Raw genomic sequence first — 25420 nt, 5'->3', positions numbered from 1 at the left:
GTTTAAGAACATGTCATAAATAACTATTGTATGATTCTATCACAGAATGACATGTATGAAATGGTAAGCTTGAGAGCCATTTGTAACAGTAATTACTTTAGTTATAGCATGAAGAAAGCATTAACACTTCCATCTCCTGCACTGCAGGCAAATAGTTTCCCATTCAACAATGAACCAATGGTTGCTGTCATCTTCTAATTATACAAACAGTTTGAAAATACTTAATCAAATCATAGTTCATAGTCTAACATTCTGCATATGAAATACTTTAGCATTTTTGTGGTTTTTAAAAATGAGAATAGTAAGGAGTGTAGATATAGTAGAAAGTCTATCAGTAAAGAAAGAGAATGAAAAAATATCTCAGAAGCTGCTATATGTGTAATGTCATTTTACATTACAGACTGGACAGCAAGAACTCTGCTAACTTAATTTTGTGCATAGCATAATTTTATGTTAGCAGAAATTAACAAGAGAATAGGCATCACATTGGAATCTGACCTCTATTTGGCTTAACAAGAATCTGGCACTGCTATTGATATCAAGCTGATTGGAAATTTTGATTATTCAGTACATCTTCCAGGTAATTATTTCCTGCATAGATTCTATTGATCTATTTAAAACTGATCTCCAGTACACATCTCCATTGCTAGGAGGGGATGAATGGGGACTATTGGCTTGCTTTTAGGTGTCATTCATTAATTTCCCTCTATGTGACCCCCAATAGCTCCATATAACAATCATTATTTTTTGGGGGGGAAGGATAGAAAATTATCAATTAACCAAGCATTTAAAATAATTTTGGGATGAAAACATAAATTAGAAATTCAACAACTCACATTGCTGTCAGAATCTCCATATTAGGTAATTGTCAGCATAGTTCCCTCATAACACCACTGTAAGAGTTCACTTTGCTGAAATATCCCTTTGCAGCACAGCAGTAGCTGAACAGTACCAAAGTGAGTCCACAGAAGAATATATAAGATGATTATTATTATTATTGTTATTATTATTACTAAATTGATCTATCTAACCTCATTCAGTGTCCTGAAATTGAGGTTGTTAATTTTGTATTAAGATGCTTGTAATAATATAGAATTTTAATCTTGGCAAATCCATTTGCTTTCTTTCTATGGCTGGATATGAACACAGCTGAAACTCAGCTAATTATCTGAATGGGTTGTCTTACTTTTGTCTCGTTTTGACGAAAGTTGACTAGGGACAAAAGGATTGTCCCCAGTCCCTGCACACAGACAGTAATTTTGGAGTAGATGATGAGCAGATCAGTGATCAGTTCATTTCTGATTTATGAATTAGTGCAAACTCTATTTGTTTTACAAATAAATGAATTTCAGGCTGACACTTTCCAGTGAACATTTGTCAGTGACATACAATTGGCTTCAACTGTCAATTAAGCTGAAGAAAGTCTGAAATAAACAGCATATAATTCAACTAGAAATTGTATTAAAATTGTAAATAGGCTTTGACAAAAGAATTTAAAAGGATACTTGCAGCCTTTATGAATATCCTTGTTACATTAAGTACATAAAGTCCATAATCTATACACAAAGTCCACGTAACTGCTTTATTCATAACTACAAAAGTGAATGTGCAAGAACAACCAGCAGTTCTTAGGAGCAAGACTAAGACTGTCATGAAAATTCCTTACAGAAAAATACAAGACTTATGTCACCAAATTCTGTTCTGCTTTTCACAGTTATCAATCATTATACTGAGTCAAGGTGCCCTCTTTTAGTGACAGTGAGGGAGAACTAATTATCCTATAGCAGACTGGAGTTAATTGAAAAAAATCTACATGATTCTAGATGAATAGCCCTTTATTTGGAAGGTGTTCTAGAGATATGCACTTCTGTTTTGACCTAAAGAAACCACAGACACTACTGCCCACTCTTCATTATTTTTGTTGTTGAGTTTTTTGCTTATTTTGGGTTTGGTTTTGTTTGGTTGTTTTGTTTTGTTTTGTTTTATGGAGGTTGCAAAAAAAAAAAAATTAGAATGTAGTTATACTCATGGAGTCTAGAGGCTGTGCTGTTCCCTTACAGTGCTGTGTATGACAGAAAACTGAAGCAGTTATATTGCTGCTAATGATATGTTAAAATATCGCTGGCAGAAAAAAGTGCTTTGCATTGCGCTCTCCTGAGTATGTTGAGAGCAGCCAAACTACCTTTAGCTAAAGATAAACCACACCATTAAAACTGGCTTCTCAGGCACAAAACTCTGTGCACAACATCTCAAAACAATGGCTTTTAATTTAAGAAAACTAATTTTCCAGAATGGAAAAGTATAAAACCCTGAAACTTCCTATGGGTACTAATTTCTGTCAGTATTTCTCAGCAGATGTCTGCAGAGAGACAACAAAACAGTGAAGAGGTATCAGCACAACATGTAATGATTGTTGCATACTGCTAGCATAATCATTATCATAGTTTTGGATGGCAAAGGAGAATCTTTGGGGAAGAAAGAGACAAATAGGTTCTACCATCAATTCCTGGAATGGGTCTTTGAGTAAGATACCAAATGGATGAGGTAGGCATGATTACATATCAATTGCATAACAGCAAAATCTTGATATAAAATCTGAGTGGTGGTCTCATGAGACCCTAAGTGTTCTGGGCATGCTGATGAAGAGAACATTTTGTTAGTGATTGCAAGGAGAAAGCATCATTGAATTTGCTGCAGAGGGGAGTAGAAGTCATAGGCCGTGTCTAAAATATGACGTGAGCTACACTCAAACTGATCAGGCAATGGATATTAAGGGACTAATAGATTCATTTGGGCTTGAAATGAATTTAAGACAGTTAAATGATGGTTTCTGGACAGAAAGATATGCTTGGAAGGGAGACAGAAATAATGTATGTTATTAAGAAAGTATGTTACACTTCAGCCTGCAGATAAGACCACTCATATGAGAGAAGAAAAAAGGGATAATAACAGATGACAGCAGAGAAGTCTGAAGAATAGTTTGGTTCTAAATAGCCTCTAGTCTAGGTTGGATCCTTTGGAGCAGATGGGTGAAACTATCTCTTGTTCTCACAGTCAGAGACGAACACCAATTTGTACATTAGTACAGATGAAGCATGTGTAATAATACTACTACTACTAATAATAGTAGAAATACAGCATTGATACTGATCAAATAAGGATCCACTATTTAGTGTGAGTTCAAAGTTTAACCATGACCTTAGCAGCTCCAGCAACTATAACTAAAGAGGACAGTGACAAATGACACTTAAGTTAAACACATTCCCCAGGAAGTTATTCATCAGGTTAGGCTTGGGAAAACTATTGTAATAGAAATTAAGAGAAGGAGTTGTAAGAAATGCAATCACATATGACCAATGTTTTGAAGATCTGATCAGAAGGTGCTTGGGTTTCTTAGATGTATAGAGAGAAATTAGGTACTTTGCCTCATACTGTAATACCAGTCATGATACTCATCATGAAAACCAGAGCAGGGATGAGACATAGATAATGTATCAATTGGATAATGTTTGGCTGATAATATAGTTTATAAAGAAAAAACCTTACTTTTTACTAACAACTTTTAACTGAAGGCTATGAAACTTCAACAAGTTTAGCTTTTAACTGAAACATTTGCAAAAGAAAAGTATTTAACCCTTAAGTGAATCAATTATTAAGTCATTAATTATGTTATCTAGAATATATTTATTTATTTTTTAAACAATAACAGGACTCAGAACTATAATTATAGAATCAACACTCTTGCTCATAGCTTTAGAATTAAATGACTTGCTTTGTTTTCCAGTAATATCAGAGATTCAGTGTTTCTGTTCAGTATATCTTCTTCAAAATTAAAAAAGCAAAACCAAACCACGGTTGTAATAACACTTTCTGAGAATTTATAAATAGATTTCTTCTGTTCATTTATGAATTTAAATGTAGATAAACAAACTTTGCAGCTATCTGTTAATCAGTTACTATTTCATTTGTTCTTGTACAGCATCTGCACAGAGCTCTCATTAAACTTTCTGTGTGATTAAAACTTAAGGACTTTCATTTTAATAAACTACATTAGATTTTTTAGAGGAATATTTTTCTTGCCATTAGTCATTCTACTTCCTCTTTCTTAGATCCTAATGTTCATCTAGAGAAAATAACAGTTAACTCAGGTCTCTTTCAAAATGACTGATGATTCCCATTTATGTGACTGGAACAGAGGCACTTTGTTCTTATCAAAATGGCAACTGCCTCTATTGTGCTCTGGCTGAAGGAATCCTGTATTATTTATCAAGTCTGTCCATGGCAGTCATGCTGAAAGAGGACAAGTCTGCCCAAGTTTCTCGATAAGCAATGATTTTATGAAACAACCCTTAAAAGCAGATAAGCATTAAGTTATAGAAAATAATGACAATTTTTCCAGGATTGCTGCTTTTTTTTTAAGACGATCTTTAGTTATGAAGCCTATTTATCAAAAAAGCAGAATCAAATACCACCATCATGAAATATATTTCAAATTGTATAAATTTTACTCTACAATTATAGAAACAACTATGTATTCATCATACTTAAGAAATATAATATAGCAAAAAATTAATTCAATAGACTTTTATCATATCTTCTCCCATCTATTTTATTTTACTTTCTTTAACTGCCAATTTTGCATCTCCTGAGTTGACATTGAGTGTGCTGAGGATTTTTACACATTTCTACAGTGCTTTTACCCATGTCAGCAATATACATTCTCAATGAGGATCCCATTGCATTTTAACTTCTGAAATCATAAAACTATTTATATGCACTTTTTAATATAAATCACTATAGTACAAAGATATCAATTTCTCACTTTAAAAGATAATTACTTATATGGAGATTCATTCAATGAACTATTTTATACTCAGAAATACTGATATATGTCAGGTACCTTGACTTTTTCCAAGTGATCCTGCAGAGAGTCAATGAGCAGATCCCCCACTGGCTGCCAGGATCCCTTGAATGCCTCAGCCTGGCGTAGCTTCAGGTCCAGCTCATCCATTGCCTCCTGAAGGCCCTGCAGTCTCTCAAGAGCATCGTCGATCTTCTTTTGCCAATCAGCAGACTGTAGATTCAGCTTATCCCACTCAGTTCTGACCTCATCTGCTTGTCTTTGCAGAAGTTTGGTGACATTGTGGGCTCTTTCCTCAGGTGACAGTTCTAAATGTGAAAGTGAAGAAGCTTTTAAGACATATTCTGTCTTAGAACTAATACAGTTGCCATCCATATAGGTTCAAATCTCAGTAAGAAACTCTTCATAATCAAAGGCACCTGTGGAATTTGTTTTATTAATGTATTCTTGTTTCAAAATATCTTAAAAAACTTAAATCTTGCCACCATAAAAATCAGCAAAATATGCATTTAAGTACACAAACACATTTTGAAACATGCAAGATGTAGCTAGAAGTTTATCAGCTGATTCAGCACAATTTTTCTGCACGTAGATAAATATTAATCACTGTGAAGCTTTTGCTGCAATTAGGTGGATTTGGGAACTCCTGTAGTACTGAGACTACAAGGTGAATTTTAGCTTAAATTGCAGCTTTGAGCCCTCAAATGAGGCTATAATTATAGACAGGTCCTGAAGGTTTAAAGGCAGTTTCAAAATCTGCTTATAAATATGCATGTCTATTTAGTACCACAGTGTTCAGAAGGATTGCTAAGGCTTGCTTTCATCTATATTTTTAGCTTAGTTTCTGAGTACTGGCATTCAGCTCAGAGTGTAAAAGGAATGCTTTCAGAGCGGCTGGCAGGATTTATTTAATCATCGCTGATCATCACTGATCTTCCCAGCAATGTGTTATTACCCTGTTCTTGCATCAATTACCTCTGGGTTCTGGGCAGACCTTCTCCACTGACTCCACAGGCTGCTCAGCCACGAAGATTCTCACAGTCTCAAGGGCACTCCTGATAACAGGTTCTTTTGTTTTTAGTTCCCTCTTGAAAGTCTAAGAAACAAAATTATTGTAAGTGGGTCTATAAGGAAATACCAAGTCAGAATACCAATGTCAGATCAAAATTTCCAGCAACAGCTTCCACGTGTGTATGACAAGAAGCAATAAAACACACACACACACAAATGAAAAGAATCAGCTTTAGCTTAACCTGAAATCACATTGTATTCCAAAGAGAAAATGTGCTGTCAGCATACTGCATTTTTCTTTCTTCAGCTCCTTTTACTCTTTTACTCTCTTCTACACCCTGCTTTTAAAGGACCATGAGTACGTTACTCAAGATTAGTATTATAAGATTTGGTAGGTCACTGAAAGTACACATATCTCAGAATTTATTTATAAATTTCTCTATTTTAGTTAATGAGAATATGAGAGTCTATTAGACTGATTCCAAATGGACATCACACAAAAATGCAGATGAAACCCAGTTTGCAGGCTGCATGATGCATTGGTTCTTCTGCATGTTGCAGTGAATTTTATCTAAATAGTCCTTACCACTCTTTTATTTCAATGTTTTCTTCTGTATTTATGAAACATTGTTGAATACATACAGTTTCAAGCAGCATAGAGATAAAATATACAGGTAATTTAATAGTGAAGTGTAACATAAAACACAATACTACAAAAAGGAGAGCCATATGCCATGGGTAAGAAACAGATATTTTACTGTGGGGATTAGAAAATTCTCTTTACAACACCAGCATTATATAAGTTTGTAAGGTAATAAATGCACCAATTCAGTTAAATTAATTATTAACAAAATTTGTATTTCTATGAGGATGAAGGATTACAAATTCAGTATTAAAAACTTCATTACACTTTGAATTATATTTGATGTGTGACAATCTGTACAGGAAATACCTACCAGAACTAATAGTGGGAGCATGTACAGTTTATTATATGAGAACTCAAAGGTAAAATGTTCTTAACACATTTCAGGAAAGTAAACTTCAGGAAAAAACTACATTATTCTAATATAAATATTTAAATTCACTTATTATTAAATGGTCAAGAACTGACCATAAGGTTTTTATCTATTCTTGGGAAAACCCTTAAGCAAAGTCTGCTTTGTTGAAGGAAATAACAAAGCAAAAAATCTTCATTTTGTGGTAAGGTCAATAATGGGACTGGAATCTTTTCACAGAGTCTATCTGCTATAATAAAAGTATCTGTCATTTGATTAATACCTGAGCTAAATGTTTTAAACAATCATGTTAACCTTTAAAAACAACACCAATTTTCACAAATAAAGAAGTGCACTGTATATTAACAAGTAAACTACTATAGACTTTTTCTTTTTGCATAAAAACTGAGTGGAGTTACTACAGGGCTGAATGAAAAAATGTCAAACTTAAGACATTTTTAGGTTTATAATTTTATAATTCATACTTGACTCTTGCATGAAGTGAGATAGAAAGAGGAAATATAATAAGCCTTTTTCATGCTTCCAAATGAGGAAAATCTATTCCTTTAATTAGCCTTTGTGTTCATCTCACATCATTCCGTCCCACTAGAATGCTGTGGCAGTTCTGCAGCTCAAGTAAGTCAGCAGGAAGCATAACTTAAAATCCAGCACAATTATTTCCTTGGAATGTGTGCTTTGCTCTCACAGTTAAAAGTAACATCAACAGTCAAACTCACTTAAACCAGTGTTTTTTAAACATTAAATGGTGTAACAGCTTAAAGATATAATATGCTTTAAAAATGTTTCCAAAGATGTATTATTTCTCAGAAATGTCTGTGCCCCAAACCAGTCAAAAAGGAAGCACTTGCACAAAGGTCTGTTCTGCAAACACACACCAAGAGGAGGAAGGAGCCACTGATATTCCAGGGGAACACAGAAATACACTGATGTGGAGAACAGTTAAAAGCCAGAAACATCTCTGAACATTTGGGAAGGAGTAGTCCTTCTGTAAGGACTCCTGCTGCTGCTGTAGACAGGTCACCCCTGGCTACGTACATGTGCACACCAGTAGAAGGACAAAAAAATACCTACTTTCAGATTGGAGTGTTTTTGCAGAAAACTACAGCAATCAAATACACCAAGTGGCATTATCTTTCCAGAAGAGGTTTAAAGCCACAGTACTCCTGTAACTCTTGTGCAACAGGAGAACATATGTGCAATGAATCCCATAAAGCCTTTGGGCGGGAATCATTGTATCTTCCTCAAAACAGTACAGAAATGCTAACAGGAACTTCTGACTTTACACATTTTGTATTTTGTCACAAACAGAAAAGGTGCCTTCTTTATTAATAAAGGAAAACTGAGCCAATGTGTCAAACTTTTTTTCCCCAAACTTTTCCAGTCTGAATGTTTGAGCTGGCGGAGGCAATTATAGTCTGAAAATCATGAGTTATAGAATAATACACAGTATTTACAGTTCTCATCTCCTTCCCTAGTTTTGATCTGCGGATTTCTACCAAGTTAAAATATGTTTCAATTAAAGAAATTTGAAAAGGAGAGGATGAAAAAAACATGAGGCTGAAGCAGTAGCACAGAACAGCATTAAAAATAATGAATGCTCATTTCATGCTAACCCATTCAAAAAAAAAAGTTCTTACTGTATGAAGATAAAGCTGCTTTTTGGATTAAAGTTTTGTTATGAGATATGTATACAGTACCAGTAAAAATCATAAATAGCAACATTTTCTCTTTTTTTGGAAGGAAAAAAAAGGAATTTATCTATCTAGAGCTCTGACAAATACATCTTTATAATAACTAGGCCATCCCTGAAAGCAGAATTAGCCTAAATGAATGTCTAATGTACAAATAATGATTGCAGGCTAATTTCATTGAATTCCTTAACTTCTTCCACACTTCATGGTGACTGTAGAGGAAATCGAATCCGCATAATACATGACCTGACAAAAAAGTAAGTAAACTACTTTATTTAAGCATGTCTATTTGTCATCAACACTACAGCAGTAATGGCATTCTGTCCACCATTTTAATAATGCATATATTGATCAGCCTATCTCGGACCTCTACCACCTCATGAGTGTCCTTAAATCTCTTTAAATGAAGAAACAATGATTGTTTAAATTGAAAAATGAAAATATAATGAGAAAAGGCGTTGCATTAGTAAAACTAGCATTAATCTCTGTTATTTAAAAACTAGGAATTTTTGCTTTCAATGTATTTTAAAGAGAAATAGTACAATTATATTAATTCAACACATTTGCCAAACAGAATGCTTTTCAAAATATGGGATTTGTCCTAATCGTTAAAAGTACATCTCAGCTATGGTCCCATAACTGGTTAATGTGTTGAAGCAGGAACTGTACTCCTCCTTAGGCAGTTATGCTACAGGTTTCATGTGAAAGGGTTTCCATGGAATTGTTAATAAGTACTTTCTATGTTCATAAATGCTATTTATGCTGTTAATAAAATCACTAACAGCAAATGAGCCAACTCTTAAAAGAATGAAAGACATAGCAGGCTATCTGCATGATGCCTGAGTTACTTAAATTAGATTAACAGTAACATGCACACAGTTAATTCAATTTCACTAAAGCAATATTTTGATACTTAGTAAAACAAAGAAAAATGTAATTAAATAATGTTTTGAAGAACAGGAGTATTTTTTATCATTGACTAACACCACCACCACTCCTGCCACACATTCTGAGACTTTGCCATTTCTTCAGATGCCAAAAACTGAAAAAATGACCTACTATATATATAAGTTCAAACAAATAGCAGTTATGTGGGTGTATTTGGGATACATTCCAAATTTCCTTGTCTAAAAAGCACCTCACAGTTATAACACAACAATGATTTTAACTGCATGGATACCCCTGCTCTCAGTTGAGTTCAAGCTCTCCGCTGGCATAGATTCAAGCATTTGAAATTTTCATCTGAATCCTACTCTTAAAATTTTTAAGGCCAATCTTGGCAACTAGAAGCACTCTAGTGGTAAGAACTGACTTTTCATCTCTTTTATGAATCTCTGTGGTATTCCAGATGGTCTTCTGAATGATAGAGAGGTTAAATAGGTTTGCTCCTCTTTAAATTTTACCTTTAAGGACAAAAAATAAAATCAGCTTGCAACATTTCTTTAGAAAAAGGATTCAGGCATAAAATCATGTTGCATTCATCATGATATTTCTCAATTGAGTAAGTTAAACTGCATTTAAATAGTGTTCCCCTGATGAGGCTTATTCACTTATCAAGTGAACTTAACCAGGTTCAGTTCTGGCATTACCTGACAAAAACTATCCTTCACAGAAGGAAAACCAAAGATTGTACTTATGAAGAAAGACCAAAACTGGAAGTTTTAGTCATTTAAAAGATTGGTCAGATCTGATAGATGCTTCTCTAGTTTACTGAATACTAATTTTCAGAAGTGACATTCAGGAGAACAAAATGAAGAATCAGCAGATACTTTTTCTCAAGATCAACATACAACTACCGTTTAGTTTCACATCCAACACCCTGAGAGCTAAGCTCTGCTCTTAAGCAAAGGCCCAAACCTCTCAGAACCAGGTTTCCAGTACTGGGCATCAGTTTTAAGCTAGATAATTGTACACTTGCAAAAACATTTGAAAACATTTTTCTTATGTTCAGAAATCAGCTAAGCTGTTCATTCAGATATAGCCATTGTATATCTGCTTCTTTAAAGGAAACTTTTAGAGTGACAAAGTCTGTGATGCCCAGGGGAAAAAAAAACTCCAACCAACAAACCAACCAACCAACCAACCAACCAACCAACCAACCAACCAACCAACTAATCAACTAACTAACCAACCAACCAACCAACCAACCAACCAACTAACCAACTAACCAACTAACCAACCAACCAACCAACCAACCAGCCAACCAACCAACCAACCAACTAATCAACTAACTAACCAACCAACCAACCAACCAACCAACTAACCAACTAACCAACCAACCAACCAACCAACCAACCAACTAATCAACTAGCCAACCAACCAACCAACCAACCAACTAACCAACTAACCAACTAACCAACCAACCAACCAACCAACCAACCAATCAACTAACCAACCAACTAACCAACCAACCAATCAACCGATCAACCAACCAACACGTTGTAAACATAGACTTTGTCAACGGCAACCCGAAGTCAACTTCTGTGTTGACCGTTTTTCCCTTTTCTGTCAGAAATATTTCAAGATCAGACAAGGAAAATTAATTTCACGTATTCTGTTTTCTTCCTTTTTCCACAGGGAATCAGCATACCTACACTCACACTTCTGAAGTGCTACAGAATGGGAAAAGGAAAAAGTATTTCTAAAAGGAAGAAAAACATTCGAGCTTTGATACTAGACAGGATGACCAAAGCTCTGTGTTACGTACCCACGAGCAGCAAAGAAGTTAAAAAGAGAACTGAGATCTATTTTATGAAGTAATTTTGTCCCTATGGTATCTTACTTTTATACAATAATTCTCATCCCTAAAAATTCTAAATACTTCATTTGTTTGATGTGTGACAGAGACAGCACTTAGTTCACCACTGAAGACTTGCCACCTTTAGGATGAATTCTTGGAAACCCTTAAACTGCTTATATAGCGATAAATAATATTAAAATATTATAAGAAGTAATTTCTTTAGATAAAAAAATATTTCTTCTGTCTAGGAGAAAATGTTTTCAAATACTTAAATATTGTTTAGATGGAAAAAGTTTTGTTGTAACAATTCTATAGAAATCTCTAACTCTTGTTTTGGCTCAAGAGTTGACTTTGGAGAAAGAGTTGGGGTTAATGTCATATTGAGTTAAAGCAACATCTCTATTGCTTCTTTCATCCTGATATTCTGGATGGCCTTAAATGACTTTATGGAAGCTGCTACTTTATGGCTAAAACAGACCTCAGGCTTCTCTTAACTTTCATGGTTATATATAACACTTGCCTTAACTTTCTTAGGAGAAAGGTGAAGAAAGGAATGGTGCTGCCCTGTAAAGTCATGGATATTTTCACCTTACTGTCTCTGTGATGGTGCTTTAAGTCCCACATAAAATTTTGTGAGAAAGACACATCCTACACATCACATCTCCAGAGGGAAGACCTAGGAAATGTGATGAAGATGCCCCTTGCAGAAAAGCATTATATTATCTTAGAAAAATTTGCCACTGAGAGACACAGATATGTTTTTGTTCATCTTTCCCTTTTGCTTTCTCAATCATTCAGTGAAGATATGTCCTTGACAAACCATATTGACACTACTTCCCATCAGTTTGTTTCAGCAGATGAATGCCTGTGTTCCTACAGAAAAAGCCATGTCTGACTTGTACTTCCTGACGTTTCACAAACACAGGGTCTTAAAGCAACAAGATACTTCATGTTCATTTTGCAAATTTGTCTCAGTATCTGTTCTCAAATATATCCCTTCCCATGAGAAAGGACAATATATTAGAGCAATATTTATATACAGCTACCTGATGAACGGAAAAACTACTGATCCTATTTTGTTTTAAAGCACCATTTCACATTTCTCCATTAAGCAATAAAATCAGAGATTTAGGAACTTCAGAAACAATACTTTTGTGGCAAATTTCACAAAAGAAGTTACATATGTACAGCACAATGCTTTGAGAGGATGATCATTGGATTTGGAATATTCTTTTCTCATGAAATCAAGCTGAATGACAGATAATTTAAAATTTTCAATAAAAATTACATTTGTTTGAAATAACTTTTCAGATATCACTCTCAAGCATAATAGGACCTCAAACAGGAAGTAAAAACCTCCTATAATGTCATTATTTTAATTAAAGACACATGGAGATGAAGGAGAGGAGAGCTTGAATGTATATTTAACAACAGAGGTACTAGAACTTTGATTTCTCGTTCAGACTTGAATAGACCTCAACGGCATATGAAATTCAAGACTGTTTAGGTGAAAGAAGACATTGGGTTAGCATCAGAGTGGTGTGAATTGATTAAACACAGAAGACATACTTTAAGCATATCCTCACCACAAGAAAAAAACAGTGTGAATCTTTGTATGAAGAATTATTCTGAAGTATTATTCTGGGGTTTGTTCATTTTGTGGCTTAAAAAAAAAAAACAAACAACTTCCCGTACAAGTCCTCTATTTAGGTTCTCTTTTAATACCAGTCTCAGTCTAGAATGGTCCCCCATAAGAATTTCCAGAAGAATTCCCTGATGAAACCAGTATGAACCACAGACAGTTACCACAACAGTTTCATGGTGCAGAGTTGTGCAATAGAGCTGATACCAGCTACTCTTGTCACAAATGTTCCCAAAATTGAAACCAGGGTTTCAAAAAGTATACATGAAGTTGGAATGCCTGATCTAAGAAAAAAATCAGAACTACTTATTTAATCCTCAAAAATTACTATGTTAGTAATTGTTTTGGCTATGAAATCTGCCTGATAGGTCTCTGAAGGTCATGGTTGTTAACACTTCCTTCTCCAAAAGGCTGATTTTCTCTGCTGTGTTTGAAAGCTATAGCTGGAATTCTTTCCAACAAGGACTGTGTCATGCCTGCAAGGGAAAAAAAAACATGACCAAAGGATAATTAAAAAAAAAAAAAACACCAACATACCCGATGAATATCATTCTGTTTCTGCACAGTGGGAAGATCTCCACCAATGGGTGCTTGCTGTTTTAATTCATCCTCCTTCAACTGCAGCCATGCCAAAAGTTCCTGAAGAGAGAGATGTAATCGCTTCCACTGGTCGGTACTGGCTTCCAAATGGGATCTGAAAGCATGTGTTAAATATAAGATAGATTCAGGCACAGTGGAAGTAAAAACCAAAATGTACAAGCTTATTTACTGAGAAAGATACCGGTGTTTCATTAAGTTAATGATTTTTGAATAGCTTCAGTAGCTTTGAATTACATTCTGGCAACACTGATTTAAATTTGGTTCCACAGTCTTGGCTTTTTTTCACATCTCCTGATTTTTGCTTTTGATTGGTTGGGGATTTTTGGCTTTTTAGTTTCCCTCTTTAGCAGTGAGTAATGGCTGTGCTGAATTGTCAGTCTCACTAGAAATGCACAAATATTATGCAGGACTAGCATGAGAAATGTAGTCATCACTTAGGATTACTAGGACATTATTTACTTGAAACATACAGCGTAGTTTCCCAACTCAATGAAGACCAAGCATTTCTCTAAACCACCACACAAACCATTCAACTTACGCAGGATTTGTTCTCTTAATTTTTTAACATAAGAGAACCAATGCTATGCTTTTAAAAAAAGTCATGAGGAAATTGTTAAAGCCAATAGAATCCTCATACACTATCTAGCCAAATGTCAATGCCATTTAAACAGAGGTGTGAATGAAACTATTTGAAAGACTGGGAAAATTAAAAGACAAAATATAATTTAATGCAAAAAAAGTCTCCATCATAAGGACATTTTCTAAAAATTTCCTCTGTATATGAATAAATGTGGTTTTTTTGGGATCAAGTATTGAGCTTCTAAATTTCAGCAACTGTTTTCTGTGGGTGGACTGATAAAATATTTTCTCTGTACTGTAGATAAACCCCACTAAAATGTTGTCTTTCTGGACTTATGAATATGCTGGTTTTTACTTTCTGGTTTGGAAAAAAAAAAAATCCTAATTCACCTCCAAGTAGCGTAAGAAATCCTCTTAGTAACTCAAACCAAAGGAGTATTACATAACAGTAAAAAATGTGCTGGAAAATAAAGACAAATTTTCTTTTATTTCATACATTTCTGTTTAAGTTCTAGCTTTGTTCCTATAACATTTATCTTCTTCTACAGTGATTGCACATAAAATCATTCTCTTCTGACACTAAGAATTCTACTCCTATACCTTATACATAATGTTATATAAAGAAATGTGAAAAATATGGACTCAGCATTTTTGCAAACCTTATTACTTAGTTTGGATATGGAAATGATGAGTTGATGAAGGTAGGGACAGTTGCATTTCTCTGAAATGCTCTGTGAATCCTGTCTTCTTTCCAACCTCTTACCTCAGGTAAAGTGGCAAGGAAAGAGAAAGGAAAGGGGCAGATCAGCCACACGCTGACAAAAAATTCAGCTGCTCTCAAAGTATGTGAGCTACTGGAAAATCTCTTTTTTCAGACTTAAATGAAAAAAGGACACACATATGAAGGTCACACATAGATCCTACATGTGGAAGATACTCATAGGCCAGGCCTTTTGATCTATTCTCTCACAGGGCATCTGGGAGCTGGGGCAAAACTGCTTCACAGCAGGGAGAGGCCAGTCCTGCAGGCAGTGAAGTCTTGAGAGGGTCCTGCAAGCTAAAAAATTTAGATTATACCTATATTTATATATTATAAATTATTTACAGTTAGGGTGGTGAGGCACTAATAAAAATTGCCCAAAGAAGTTGTGGATGCGCCATCCCTGGAAGGGTACAAGGCCAAGCTGGATGCAGCTTTGAGCAGCCTGAATGTGTCCTTGACCATGGCAGGGGCTTGGCACTGGATGATCTTAACAGTCCCTGCCAACCCAAACCATTCTTTCATTCTATGATACCTCTGAAAGGAGCAAGGGGGAGAGAAGCTGGGATATTTATGGAGAGCCGCAGGAGGCAACAACCAGAGCAAGGACCACAGGATTTTAGGACAGGAATCAGCCAAGGAGCCAAGTTTCTGATTCAGGCTAATTGCCTTGTCTCATGTTTATCTTGGCATAGGCAAGCTTCCACCTCTTCTGGAGAAGGGCAGCAAATAGAAGCAAACACTTCTTCCCTGCTTCCCCTGGCTTTACAGGGAAAAATGCAGGGTCTTTGTTACTGCTGCTGTGCTCTGACCTTCATCAGTTGGGTGATTTTTTCTTTTTCCCCAGAACCTATTTTGTTCTGCTCTTCCTTCATCTTCAGGAATACAGGTTTATGCATGCACACAACAATGTACATTATATGCACACACTCATGTATTTATGACTGTGTCCAAGATGTGCAGACAAAAGAGATAATAATATAACAGTTTCAAAAATATTTATAAGAAAGAAAGTGTTTATTAGGGTAAACTGTGCTGACGTATCAGGATGAAAGAAAGGGAGGAATGGGAAGAGCTTGGTTTCTCTTTAATATCTACCATATATTTTATCTAATGCATTTAGAAAAGAATGCCCACCCAAGCTGATCCATGGCATGGGTCTTCTGTTCCAGCAGACTAAAAATTACACTAAATAAAGAAAAAACTGGGACTGATGTCTGGAGAACATTTCATATGTCTTCTCTAATCCCTCTTTTGTGTAAGCATTGCTAGTTAGGAGGAAATCTATTCCATTCTGTGCTATGGATAGAAAGAGCTCCAAACAGGCAGACTGGGAAGAACCTTTTCAATTAGTCTGGTGGCCAGCAACACTTAAACCAAATGTCTGAGCATTTAAGAATTGTTTCTTATCCTAGTAAATAAATTAGTGAAGACCTGAAGCCTTTTATTGGAAGGACAGATTTTAGAGGGAAGGTTTGTTGCTTTGAATGTGCAATGCAGTAAGCCACTGTGATATTACTGGTTCTGACTCAGTTAATGACAACAGTGCATTAAACTGCAAAAATGAAAGACAGAAAGTCCCATGCATTTAATTCCTGATATTTGGACAACTGATTATTTTTGTCTCAAAAATCACTGTGTTTGAGCATGTTCATGGGTAAAATGCATACAAACAAAAAAATCTCGGACACTTTGAGGGGTTTTATTCCTCTTCTTTTGCACCTCAGAAGGAAAAAAAAAAGAAGGAATATGTCTCTTTTTCTTTAGTTACGAATATCTTTTCAACATCACAGCCTTCATTTATTTTTAATGATTGATGATACGAAGATGGTTTTTGCCATTACACAGCCTGACCTCCCTCAGGACCTGAGCTGAAAAAAGCTAATATTTCATACATTACTTTGGAAAATACTTCTGTCTTTTGCTGCCCTCTGAACTACCACCAACATACAGAAAGTGAGAAAATGAAAAAATGCCCAAGACCGAGTGCAACTGAGCTGGGTTGCCTATTGAAAAAGCCATATTTCTGGAGAAAAGTTTCCAGGACAATTTCTTTTGAAATGAAACCTTCAGTCCATTGAAGCCTGAATGACCACTTGATAATTTCTAATGTTACCAGTTATTATATTTCTTCTTGCAAACAAAAGTGTTTCCTCTCATGATATACCTATGGATTTTTTTACCCCTAGAATTTATTTAGCAATCCTGTCCACTCTTCTGACAACAGTTAAAATCTTAAATAATTTCTCTTCTCATTTGTGAGGATATTTTTAGTTTTGCACTGGAAATAGCAGTCTTTAAAATGAGGCTTTTCATAAATATTGGCTATTTAATCACTTTCTTTCATGACTCACTGATAAGTCATACCCAATTCTAGAAAAAGCCCACATTTAGAGGGGGTACAGTTACTGCTTATTTCTGTAATTACAGAACTTCATAATACGCCTAAAACCCTAATCCTCTACTATCCTTTTCACACCCAAAAGCCTAATTGTTCTTACAAAGTTAAGCCAACATCCAAAGCAGCACAAATAACTTCAAAATAGACAAAAACAGTGCTAACAGAAACAAAATTAAACCTTTTTACTTGCAAATTACAGCATCCCATTTAATACACCAATGGTAGGCTTTTGCTTAGGTTCAGGTCCTACCTAATGTTTAGAGATTTCTTCCTAAGTTCACTCCATCTGAGGTTCATGTTATCCAGACGTCTCTGCAGCAGGGTTGCATCCTCAGAGCCTTCCAGGGATCTCAGGATTTTCTGCCCATTTTCATCCAGGTTGTGAAAGATGTCAGTGTGAGCATCAATTTCTGCCTGTAGTTCCTACGGAAGCAATAGAAAACAATACAGCTGATTTCTTTAAAAATCCACAGAACCTATCATTTTTCAAAGGAGTGGAAAAATCCTCAGTGCAATACAGAGCACAGGTTTTGATTACTCCTTTTACAGCAATATCATGTCCTGTATACAAAGCCGTGTTTCCCTTTCACATGAAGGCCATTTGCATTGAATATAACCTTTTTTCCCACACGGAGCATACTGAACAAAATTTAGAAAGCCAAAGATGTAGCCTTTGACAGGCAACAAAGCAAGGACAAGATATATTAACTGTGCTGATGCGGGAAAAGCAAAGAAACACAAAACCCTCAGGATCTCAGGTAAATCTGACCTGCACATGATACGTCTTCCTATGCAACATTTTCAGTTTGAGCTGGGGACTGCAACACTGGTCCTGCTGCATGGCAATTCCAAAGAATCTAGGAGTCTGCAGCAGCCAGGCTTTAAAATGCCAAGTTCACTTACATTCTGTTGACAGAACGCATTTTGGAGCACAGGCCTCAGCAGTCAATAGCAATAAACAGCCACTTTGTGCTGTATCAAAACACTGGTTGGGGCCACGGCTGTAGGAGGGCCTGAGAATAGCAAGGACCTAGAATATGCAACTGGCAGCTCATGTTGAACAGCCAACTTTTCTTATCGCCTCGTAACTGCAGGCCAGCTCTAAATTTTGAATTCATTTTTTCCCCCTCATTTTTAGCACGGCTGTTTCTGCCAAAAGAACATTCTTTAGAGAGCTGCCTGGTACCAGCATTCCTGCCTGCCCACACACTCAATGCAACCTTTGTGTGCTGGCTGCCCTTCCCCAAGACGTTTGCATGCTGCAGCTCCACAAGGTCAGATTCATTTGCAGAGAACAGTGGTTGAATCAAGGTCATTAAATGGAATAAAAATAATGATAATAATAATTTCAACACATACATGAATGAGCGTACATGTACTTTATATGCAGCCACATTTGCACAAAAGTACTTTTACTTTCAAACAAAGAAGCACACAAAGACACAAAGAAATAATGAATGGTGAATAAAGCTCCACATTTTTTCCTGGGATGCTGGAGCACTAAGATTTCTCGTGGTGGTTTCTTGCTGCCTGAAATGGGAGTGCTAGAGATAAAGTGGGGAAGAGGAAATGATTTATGGCATTAGAGAACAAGACCCAGCACTAACTGAGCATCGCAGATAGTCCCCAATGGAAATTTGTTGCAATTTTCTTCAGAAGAATGAGTTTGAAAGAGGGGAGTACACAATCTGTCTACTTGATGTGTTCTTAATTTAATTGGTTTTATTTGATATTTTAAGAGCAATGTTAGCTGCACTGAATCATGAGTAGATTGGCCTTGTTCACCTACTGCCGTTCCAAATGTCCTTAACGGGATACCTTTCACAGCAATGACTAGAATAATATTTAGGGAAGTTTTAAGGTGGGCTAGCAACATTTTTGGTACAGAGTAAGAATCCTTCTCCAACTGTTTTACTTATCTATTGTCATTCAAGCAGTAAAGTACTTAGGAATGAGTTTGATGTACATCAGAGCTAACTCTGCAGAATACAATTGTATTATAAATATTATATTAATTTATTGTTTTTCAGATAATTTATATCTTTAACAATGGTACTATTAAGGTACATAAAAATGTATAATATTCCATATATGAATGCCCTTATTTGAAAATTTCTATTTTATTTCAAGTCTGGTTGTTGCTAGCTTCAACTTCCAGTTGTGATACTTCATTTTTGTTTACTTGAATGAAGAATATTCTATTACCAAATTTCTTTCCTTCCATGTATGTATTTGGAGATATTATTTAAACAAGGTAAAGTATAACAATATTGACGTAAACAGCTGAAACAATGTGTAAGAAAGGATAAAGTTCACAGTAAAAAAGTTAACTGTTAATGTCTGTATAGTTCTTAGGTCCTCCTACATTTAATAAACAATAAATCTATTATTGACAAAAGAATTACATGCACTACCTGTTGCACAAAGTTCTTAGTTTCCAGGGTAGTGATGGAAACACCAAACTTACAAACTTGCTCCTTTTCCTTAGCAGGAACATGTGCCATGAAACGTTGAATAACTATTCACAGTAGGAAGCTGTCAAATCTATGCCCTCTTGGTGTTTTACCACACATACACTCATAGCAATATATAAGACAAAATTTAAGAAAAAAAACCTTTCCACGTTTTTCTTGTGTTTAGAAAATGTGTCTTATAGTCTACACATTTTATTTCTTTCTCCAGAGCATACCTAATTCTGAAAATAAAAGCAAACCACATCCTTTTTTAAATTTCAGAATACTATGTAGTGTCACAACACATCTGGACAGTTAAGTGGGCAATGAACATGAAAAGTGAAGTATTCTTATCAAAAGCTTAATATCCAAGACTGATTTTTCCTTATTCCAAATTACTTGTGTATACTGCACTTCTTCTAATGCTGCCAGAAGTAGTTTACTGCAGCTGTAAAGGAAGTCTACACCAACAAAGCAGCAAGACAACAACATCAACAATATTTTCTCCATTTAGGTTGGTACATTTCAGAACCTTTCTTTGTGACACTTACAGATCCCAAGAGAAGCAGAGAACATATAAGAAAAAGATCTATGTACCTTTTATTTGTTTTCTGAAATAAATAAATCGACTTTGTAAAAACACAATATGAATTATTCTTTTTCTTGACAACAATAAAGCAGGACGAGCTATATAATCTCAAAAAATGCTAAAATATTTGAAAAATATGCTACCATTACATATCATACCAAGAAGCATAGCATATAGACTAAACATATATTATTTATTTCACTTTCATATTTTCCAATGTGTTCAAATACATGAAAGGACTACAGAGGGTAAAAAAATCAATCCTGGTATAATTCTACTGAGTTACAGTTGGAGTGTATGCTGCATTTTTTCTGTAGTTGCTATTACTGAGACTGTGTTGAAAAAAGATTAGCTACCTGCTCTTAAAAAGAGCAGAGAGCAAAATGAAAAGCATCTTTTTGATCACAAGTTGCTTCTTAGAGTGAGTTGAACTGCCTGGAAAGAACTGCAACTCCATTAGGTGCTGAGTGAAGTCCTCCTTTATTAATATGAACTATACAGTTAGATGACAAAAGGTATCATAATATTTTGACTGTAATAACTTAACTGAACATGTATTAGAGGTTTCTACACATTTAAAAATGTGTATTTACATTATTTTATTCTATAGATTGTGTGTAAGTAAGACACAGAACTAGGGTGATAGATGAAATGCATTTTGTCTTGAGGAAAACAATCTTGTTGGGCAAAACAGGGTGAGGAAAATTGCTCTGGCTGTTTCACTTTTGTCCTGAGCTCTTGCAACCACCACACATGATTTCAGAGAAGTACACTAACGTGGTAAGTGAGCACACCCAATGCTGCCAAAAAGCTAGGGGATGGGTGTATTTCTCATTTGCCCAATTCAGTTGTTCCCCCTTGGAATTCCTGCTCCCATTCTCCATGGAAGCATGGATCCTCACTGCCCTAATTCCTTTGGTAGGCAGAAGAAATTCACCTGTGGCTCCACAGGTTTTATTCTACACAGAGCCCTGCTAAGCACAGCTGAGCTGTTGCTGTGAAATCCCATGCACTCAAAGCTCTGTCAGCTTCCACCCAGCACAGCTTGTCCTGCAAGAATTCAATGTGGTTTGAGATACGTTAGCAGAAACAATTAATCAGTGTCAATATCCTTCATATCCCACATGCAATATATAGACATGACATATGAAGGACATGACACATGTCAAAATCTGCCATTATTTTGGCAATACACCAGAGAGGGATTGATAGTCTGGAAGTAAAATGAAGCCCTAGAAAGAAGGAATTTGTTTTATTTCTTGGATTATAGGTGAGTCACGGAAAACATGGAAATCAATGCAGTGCAGATGACAAAACTTTTATCTTCTATACAAGGTAGAAAAAATTCATTATGCAATAATTTAAAGAAATTAAAGGACCCTAGTTCTCTACTATTTGCAGCTCTGCAAAGCACATCTTAGCAGTTCAGCAATTGGATTTCAAATTAATTATCCCACTTGATTTCATTTAATTACATCTAAATTCCCCAAAATTTCTGATTCTGCCTAAAGTATAAACTCTGTGTGAGGGTTTAGAGAGTTTGAGACATTTCTTCAGTGCCCTGGCACACCCCAGTAGCCTTTGGAGGCACAGAAACCCTATACATGGCACCACTCAGGATCACAGCTTATCCTCCTGTCTGCTATACAGAGAAATAGTTTTGTGAGTGTTACAATTCTGGAGATGTTGAATTAAGGGCACAGCAAGCCAAATGCATTTTAAACACCTGAGTGAAAGATTCAGTGCAAGGTGTACTTGATCTTCTTTTGTTATTGGCAATAGAAGGCAGTTTGCATTAGGCTTTACAGCAGTCTCTCCTTGTGAGCTGGTTGTTACCATTGGAACAGAAAGAAATGCATACTTTTTGAAATAGAACATTTGTATCTGAAGATGCTATGATTTAGATTAATGATGGAACATACCAGTGAAGCATTCCTGCTGGTTTACAAGGCATTTCTGGTCCCTTGGAAGTTCTCTCTTTTAAATGTCATAGTTCTTTTAAAAACTAGTTGTTGGATTTGGTGTTTGTATTTTTTTCCATCTTTGATGCTTCCCCATTCCCCCATCAAGCTTTTAAGTAATTTTCTCTCCCAGTCCATAAGCAAAACTTTTATTGAGTCTTTAGAATGAGACTATTCACTGAACAATTTACATAATGATAAAAACTTCTCAAATGAGATTTAAAATATAATTAAAGGGCAGAGTTACTGAGTTAAAAGCATTGTTGTGAAATAGCTATACATCACCATGCCAAGAAGCCTCCTATTCAGCTAGCCTATGGCATGACCCCAATTCCCGTCTGGTATGATTACATCTCTGAGTTTCATGCTAATGACTTGATTAAAAAGAACGATAAAAAGGTCTTTTCCATTGTGAAGATAAGCTTATGAATATAATTAAGGCATTTCTGGTTTCCCAACACATCTTTCAAGATAAAAAAGGGTAAGAGCTAGTCCTCTAAAAGAGAATCAAGTGCTGATGAATGGAAGCCAAAAGTATAACTTTGCTCTACAGAAAGCAATCTGTGTAGTTGCATCTATCATTGTTAGGGTTTAAAATTCTATAAGTCCCAGAATAAAGATGTGACCAAACTTCATATTCAAATGCTACTTTAATCTAACAGAAGATTAAAAAAAAACTTTCTTTAGCAAGTTGAGCCCTGTTTTCAGAAAATATTATTTTTATAAACAGGCGAAAGAGCCTTCAATTTAGGTTATATTCAGATTGCAAGAGACTTCATGGTGCACCTAAAGGATGCAGCAATCTCTTGCTGACAGTAACTGCAAATGCAGTGTGGGCTTCTTGATTTCATTTACACTGGGCTGCCTCAGCTTTGAAATAGTTACTATTTAAGAGCACTAACCCAGTCATTTGAACTTATACTTGTCTCTAGTGTGCAGATATTTATTCACAGGCCTGACTTTTTGCCCATAGCATAAGGTCTTATATTTCTCCCTTGATCATAGCAAAATAATAATTTTTTTGATACCTCTAGCAATTTATTTGTATTCAATTATTAGCTAATTTCATGTGTTTGGAAGGAATTTGTGGACTTCTTAGATATGTTTTTGAAGACTGAAAACATTCCTGCTTTCATTTACATGTAATGAAGATATGAACAAATATATAAAATAAAGAAACAAATGTTTAAAGAAACAAATCTTTCTTCATTTATAGTTTCATTTAGGATTTGATCCTTGTCTAAAGAAATATATCCTATTCTGATAATAGTGACTTCAATGGAAATTATTATTTTTATTTTCTACTTTTCTAGTCATTATATCTTGCATGGAAACCCTAAATAGAAAGGAACATCATGTTAGTCTGAGGTTACACTAATGAAGAAAAATTCCTTGTAGCCACAGAAATGAAGAAGTTTTACTGTGTGGTGTAAAATATAAATATGTATTTTACTAACATAGCCTGTACTCTCTTTCAGACAAGCCAATCCAACAAGGCAAACAAAGCACATTTTTCGAGTAGGAGTTGCAAGTGTTCTATGTGTCAGAAAATCAGCCACCTCTACTGAGATGTCTAAGAATGGGCTCAGCTATCTGCCTTTGAAATCTGTATTTGAGATTAGAGTGAGTAGGAGGGAAACAGCATAAATGTGCATAGAATCATACACACAAATTTCTGAAAGCAGAACTGTAAGGCCAATTACAAACCAGCAGAGTTTTCTAGGTTTTAGAAGGAGGTCTGCTCCCACCAAATATGCACGTCCCAACCCCTGTACTTCAGTGAATGTCTGATCCCACTCCACCTGCACATGCTGTCAGCACATTCACCCTGTCAAGCTTTTGGCAACATTTCTGTGGCAAAATAATTACGCTGTTACTTTCAGTGTGTCTAATTTTTCTTCTCCTTGCTTTCCAGAGATCAAACAGTAACAGCACAAAGAGCATCTTTCTCTACAGGAACATTTACTTCCACTTAGTTACTCATGCAAAGTCCTAAAGTCCTGTTGCATAATTTGCAGAGCATTTACCTCTCTTAGTTCTGCTGACATTCCAGTACTTCAAATTAATACTGATTTCCTTTTACAACACACAGCTGGAAAGGCTGAAATACACAACTGTCTCTAGGTCTGGAGGAAAAAAAAATTACAAAAGACAAAATGACAGGTTTTTTTTCTTCTTTTACCAACCAATAGTGAAAAATATTTGATATCTGTTAATTATAAATGACCTTTTCTAGAAGAAAAATTATTTGTATATGAAGAAATATTTGTTTCACAGTACACCAACATGTAACAATAAGGTATCTCATGTTTCAGCACCTATGATACTCATACATATATTCATCCTTCCCTAAATACATGAACATATATAATCCTCTTTCAGATCATTTAAAACAAAAATTGAAGGCATTTTATACTTAAAAGAAATTACTTCTCTTCAAAGCATTATCCTAATTTCTTCCATTACAAATAATTTTTGCAGTCTTCCTTTCTTTCAAAAAAAAATATCCTGACATTTAAAGTTTTTCTTGGTAACATTGTTAATGTCTGGAGAAAAATAATTGGTACACCAGTTTCATAACACGATTCTCAATTAATTAAAGAAACATAAAATCTTTTTAAAAGAGAATAATCCAAAACAAAAAGCAGAAACTAGAGGCCTCATATGTTGCATATCATTAAAAATGGATCAAGCAGAACAATAACTATTATGGTTTTAAAACACCTTTTAGAAGGAGGTTTTTATTCTTCAATAGGTAATTAGATTTCAATTAGGAATTTATACTGTTTCAGGTGTTCTCTATGAGCATGCAAGATCCACTGCAATTAACTGTTCTTAACCAAGGACAGGTTAATTGGTGGGCATTATGCAACAGGCAATGTGGGAAAAATTCCAGTGCTTCTGCACTTCTTGTGTCAAATCCTCCCTACTGGAGGTGTCCTGAGGAAGGGCTAGGAAGGGCAGGCACTTGGGCAGCATAAAGACCAAAAGTACTCTTCATCCTGATTTTCAGTGGAAATCCAGGTCATGCTAGTGTGGCCTCAGGATCTTCTGTTCTCCTAGGCTTTAAGCAAGAGATGCCAGTAAAGTTACCACTGAGAGGAAGCTGCTGTGCA

General features: G+C 35.4%; 1 protein-coding gene across 4 annotated transcripts in view; it reads right to left on the bottom strand.

The window, feature by feature from the left end:
- The window catches only part of DMD (dystrophin), a 567421-nt gene that overhangs the window by 179599 nt on the left and 362402 nt on the right, over positions 1 to 25420 (bottom strand). For all 4 annotated transcript variants that reach the window (XM_053931535.1, XM_053931545.1, XM_053931553.1 and 1 more), the window contains 4 exons: positions 17552 to 17724; positions 13499 to 13655; positions 5837 to 5957; positions 4901 to 5169 (listed from right to left, as the gene is read on the bottom strand). In XM_053931535.1, coding sequence (XP_053787510.1) covers positions 4901 to 5169; positions 5837 to 5957; positions 13499 to 13655; positions 17552 to 17724 — 720 coding nt within the window. The remainder of the gene's footprint in view (positions 1 to 4900; positions 5170 to 5836; positions 5958 to 13498; positions 13656 to 17551; positions 17725 to 25420) is intronic.

The sequence above is a fragment of the Vidua chalybeata genome, chromosome 2, assembly GCF_026979565.1.
Source record: "Vidua chalybeata isolate OUT-0048 chromosome 2, bVidCha1 merged haplotype, whole genome shotgun sequence".
NCBI lineage: Eukaryota > Metazoa > Chordata > Aves > Passeriformes > Viduidae > Vidua > Vidua chalybeata.
This window is presented reverse-complemented; position numbering and strand designations above follow the sequence as displayed.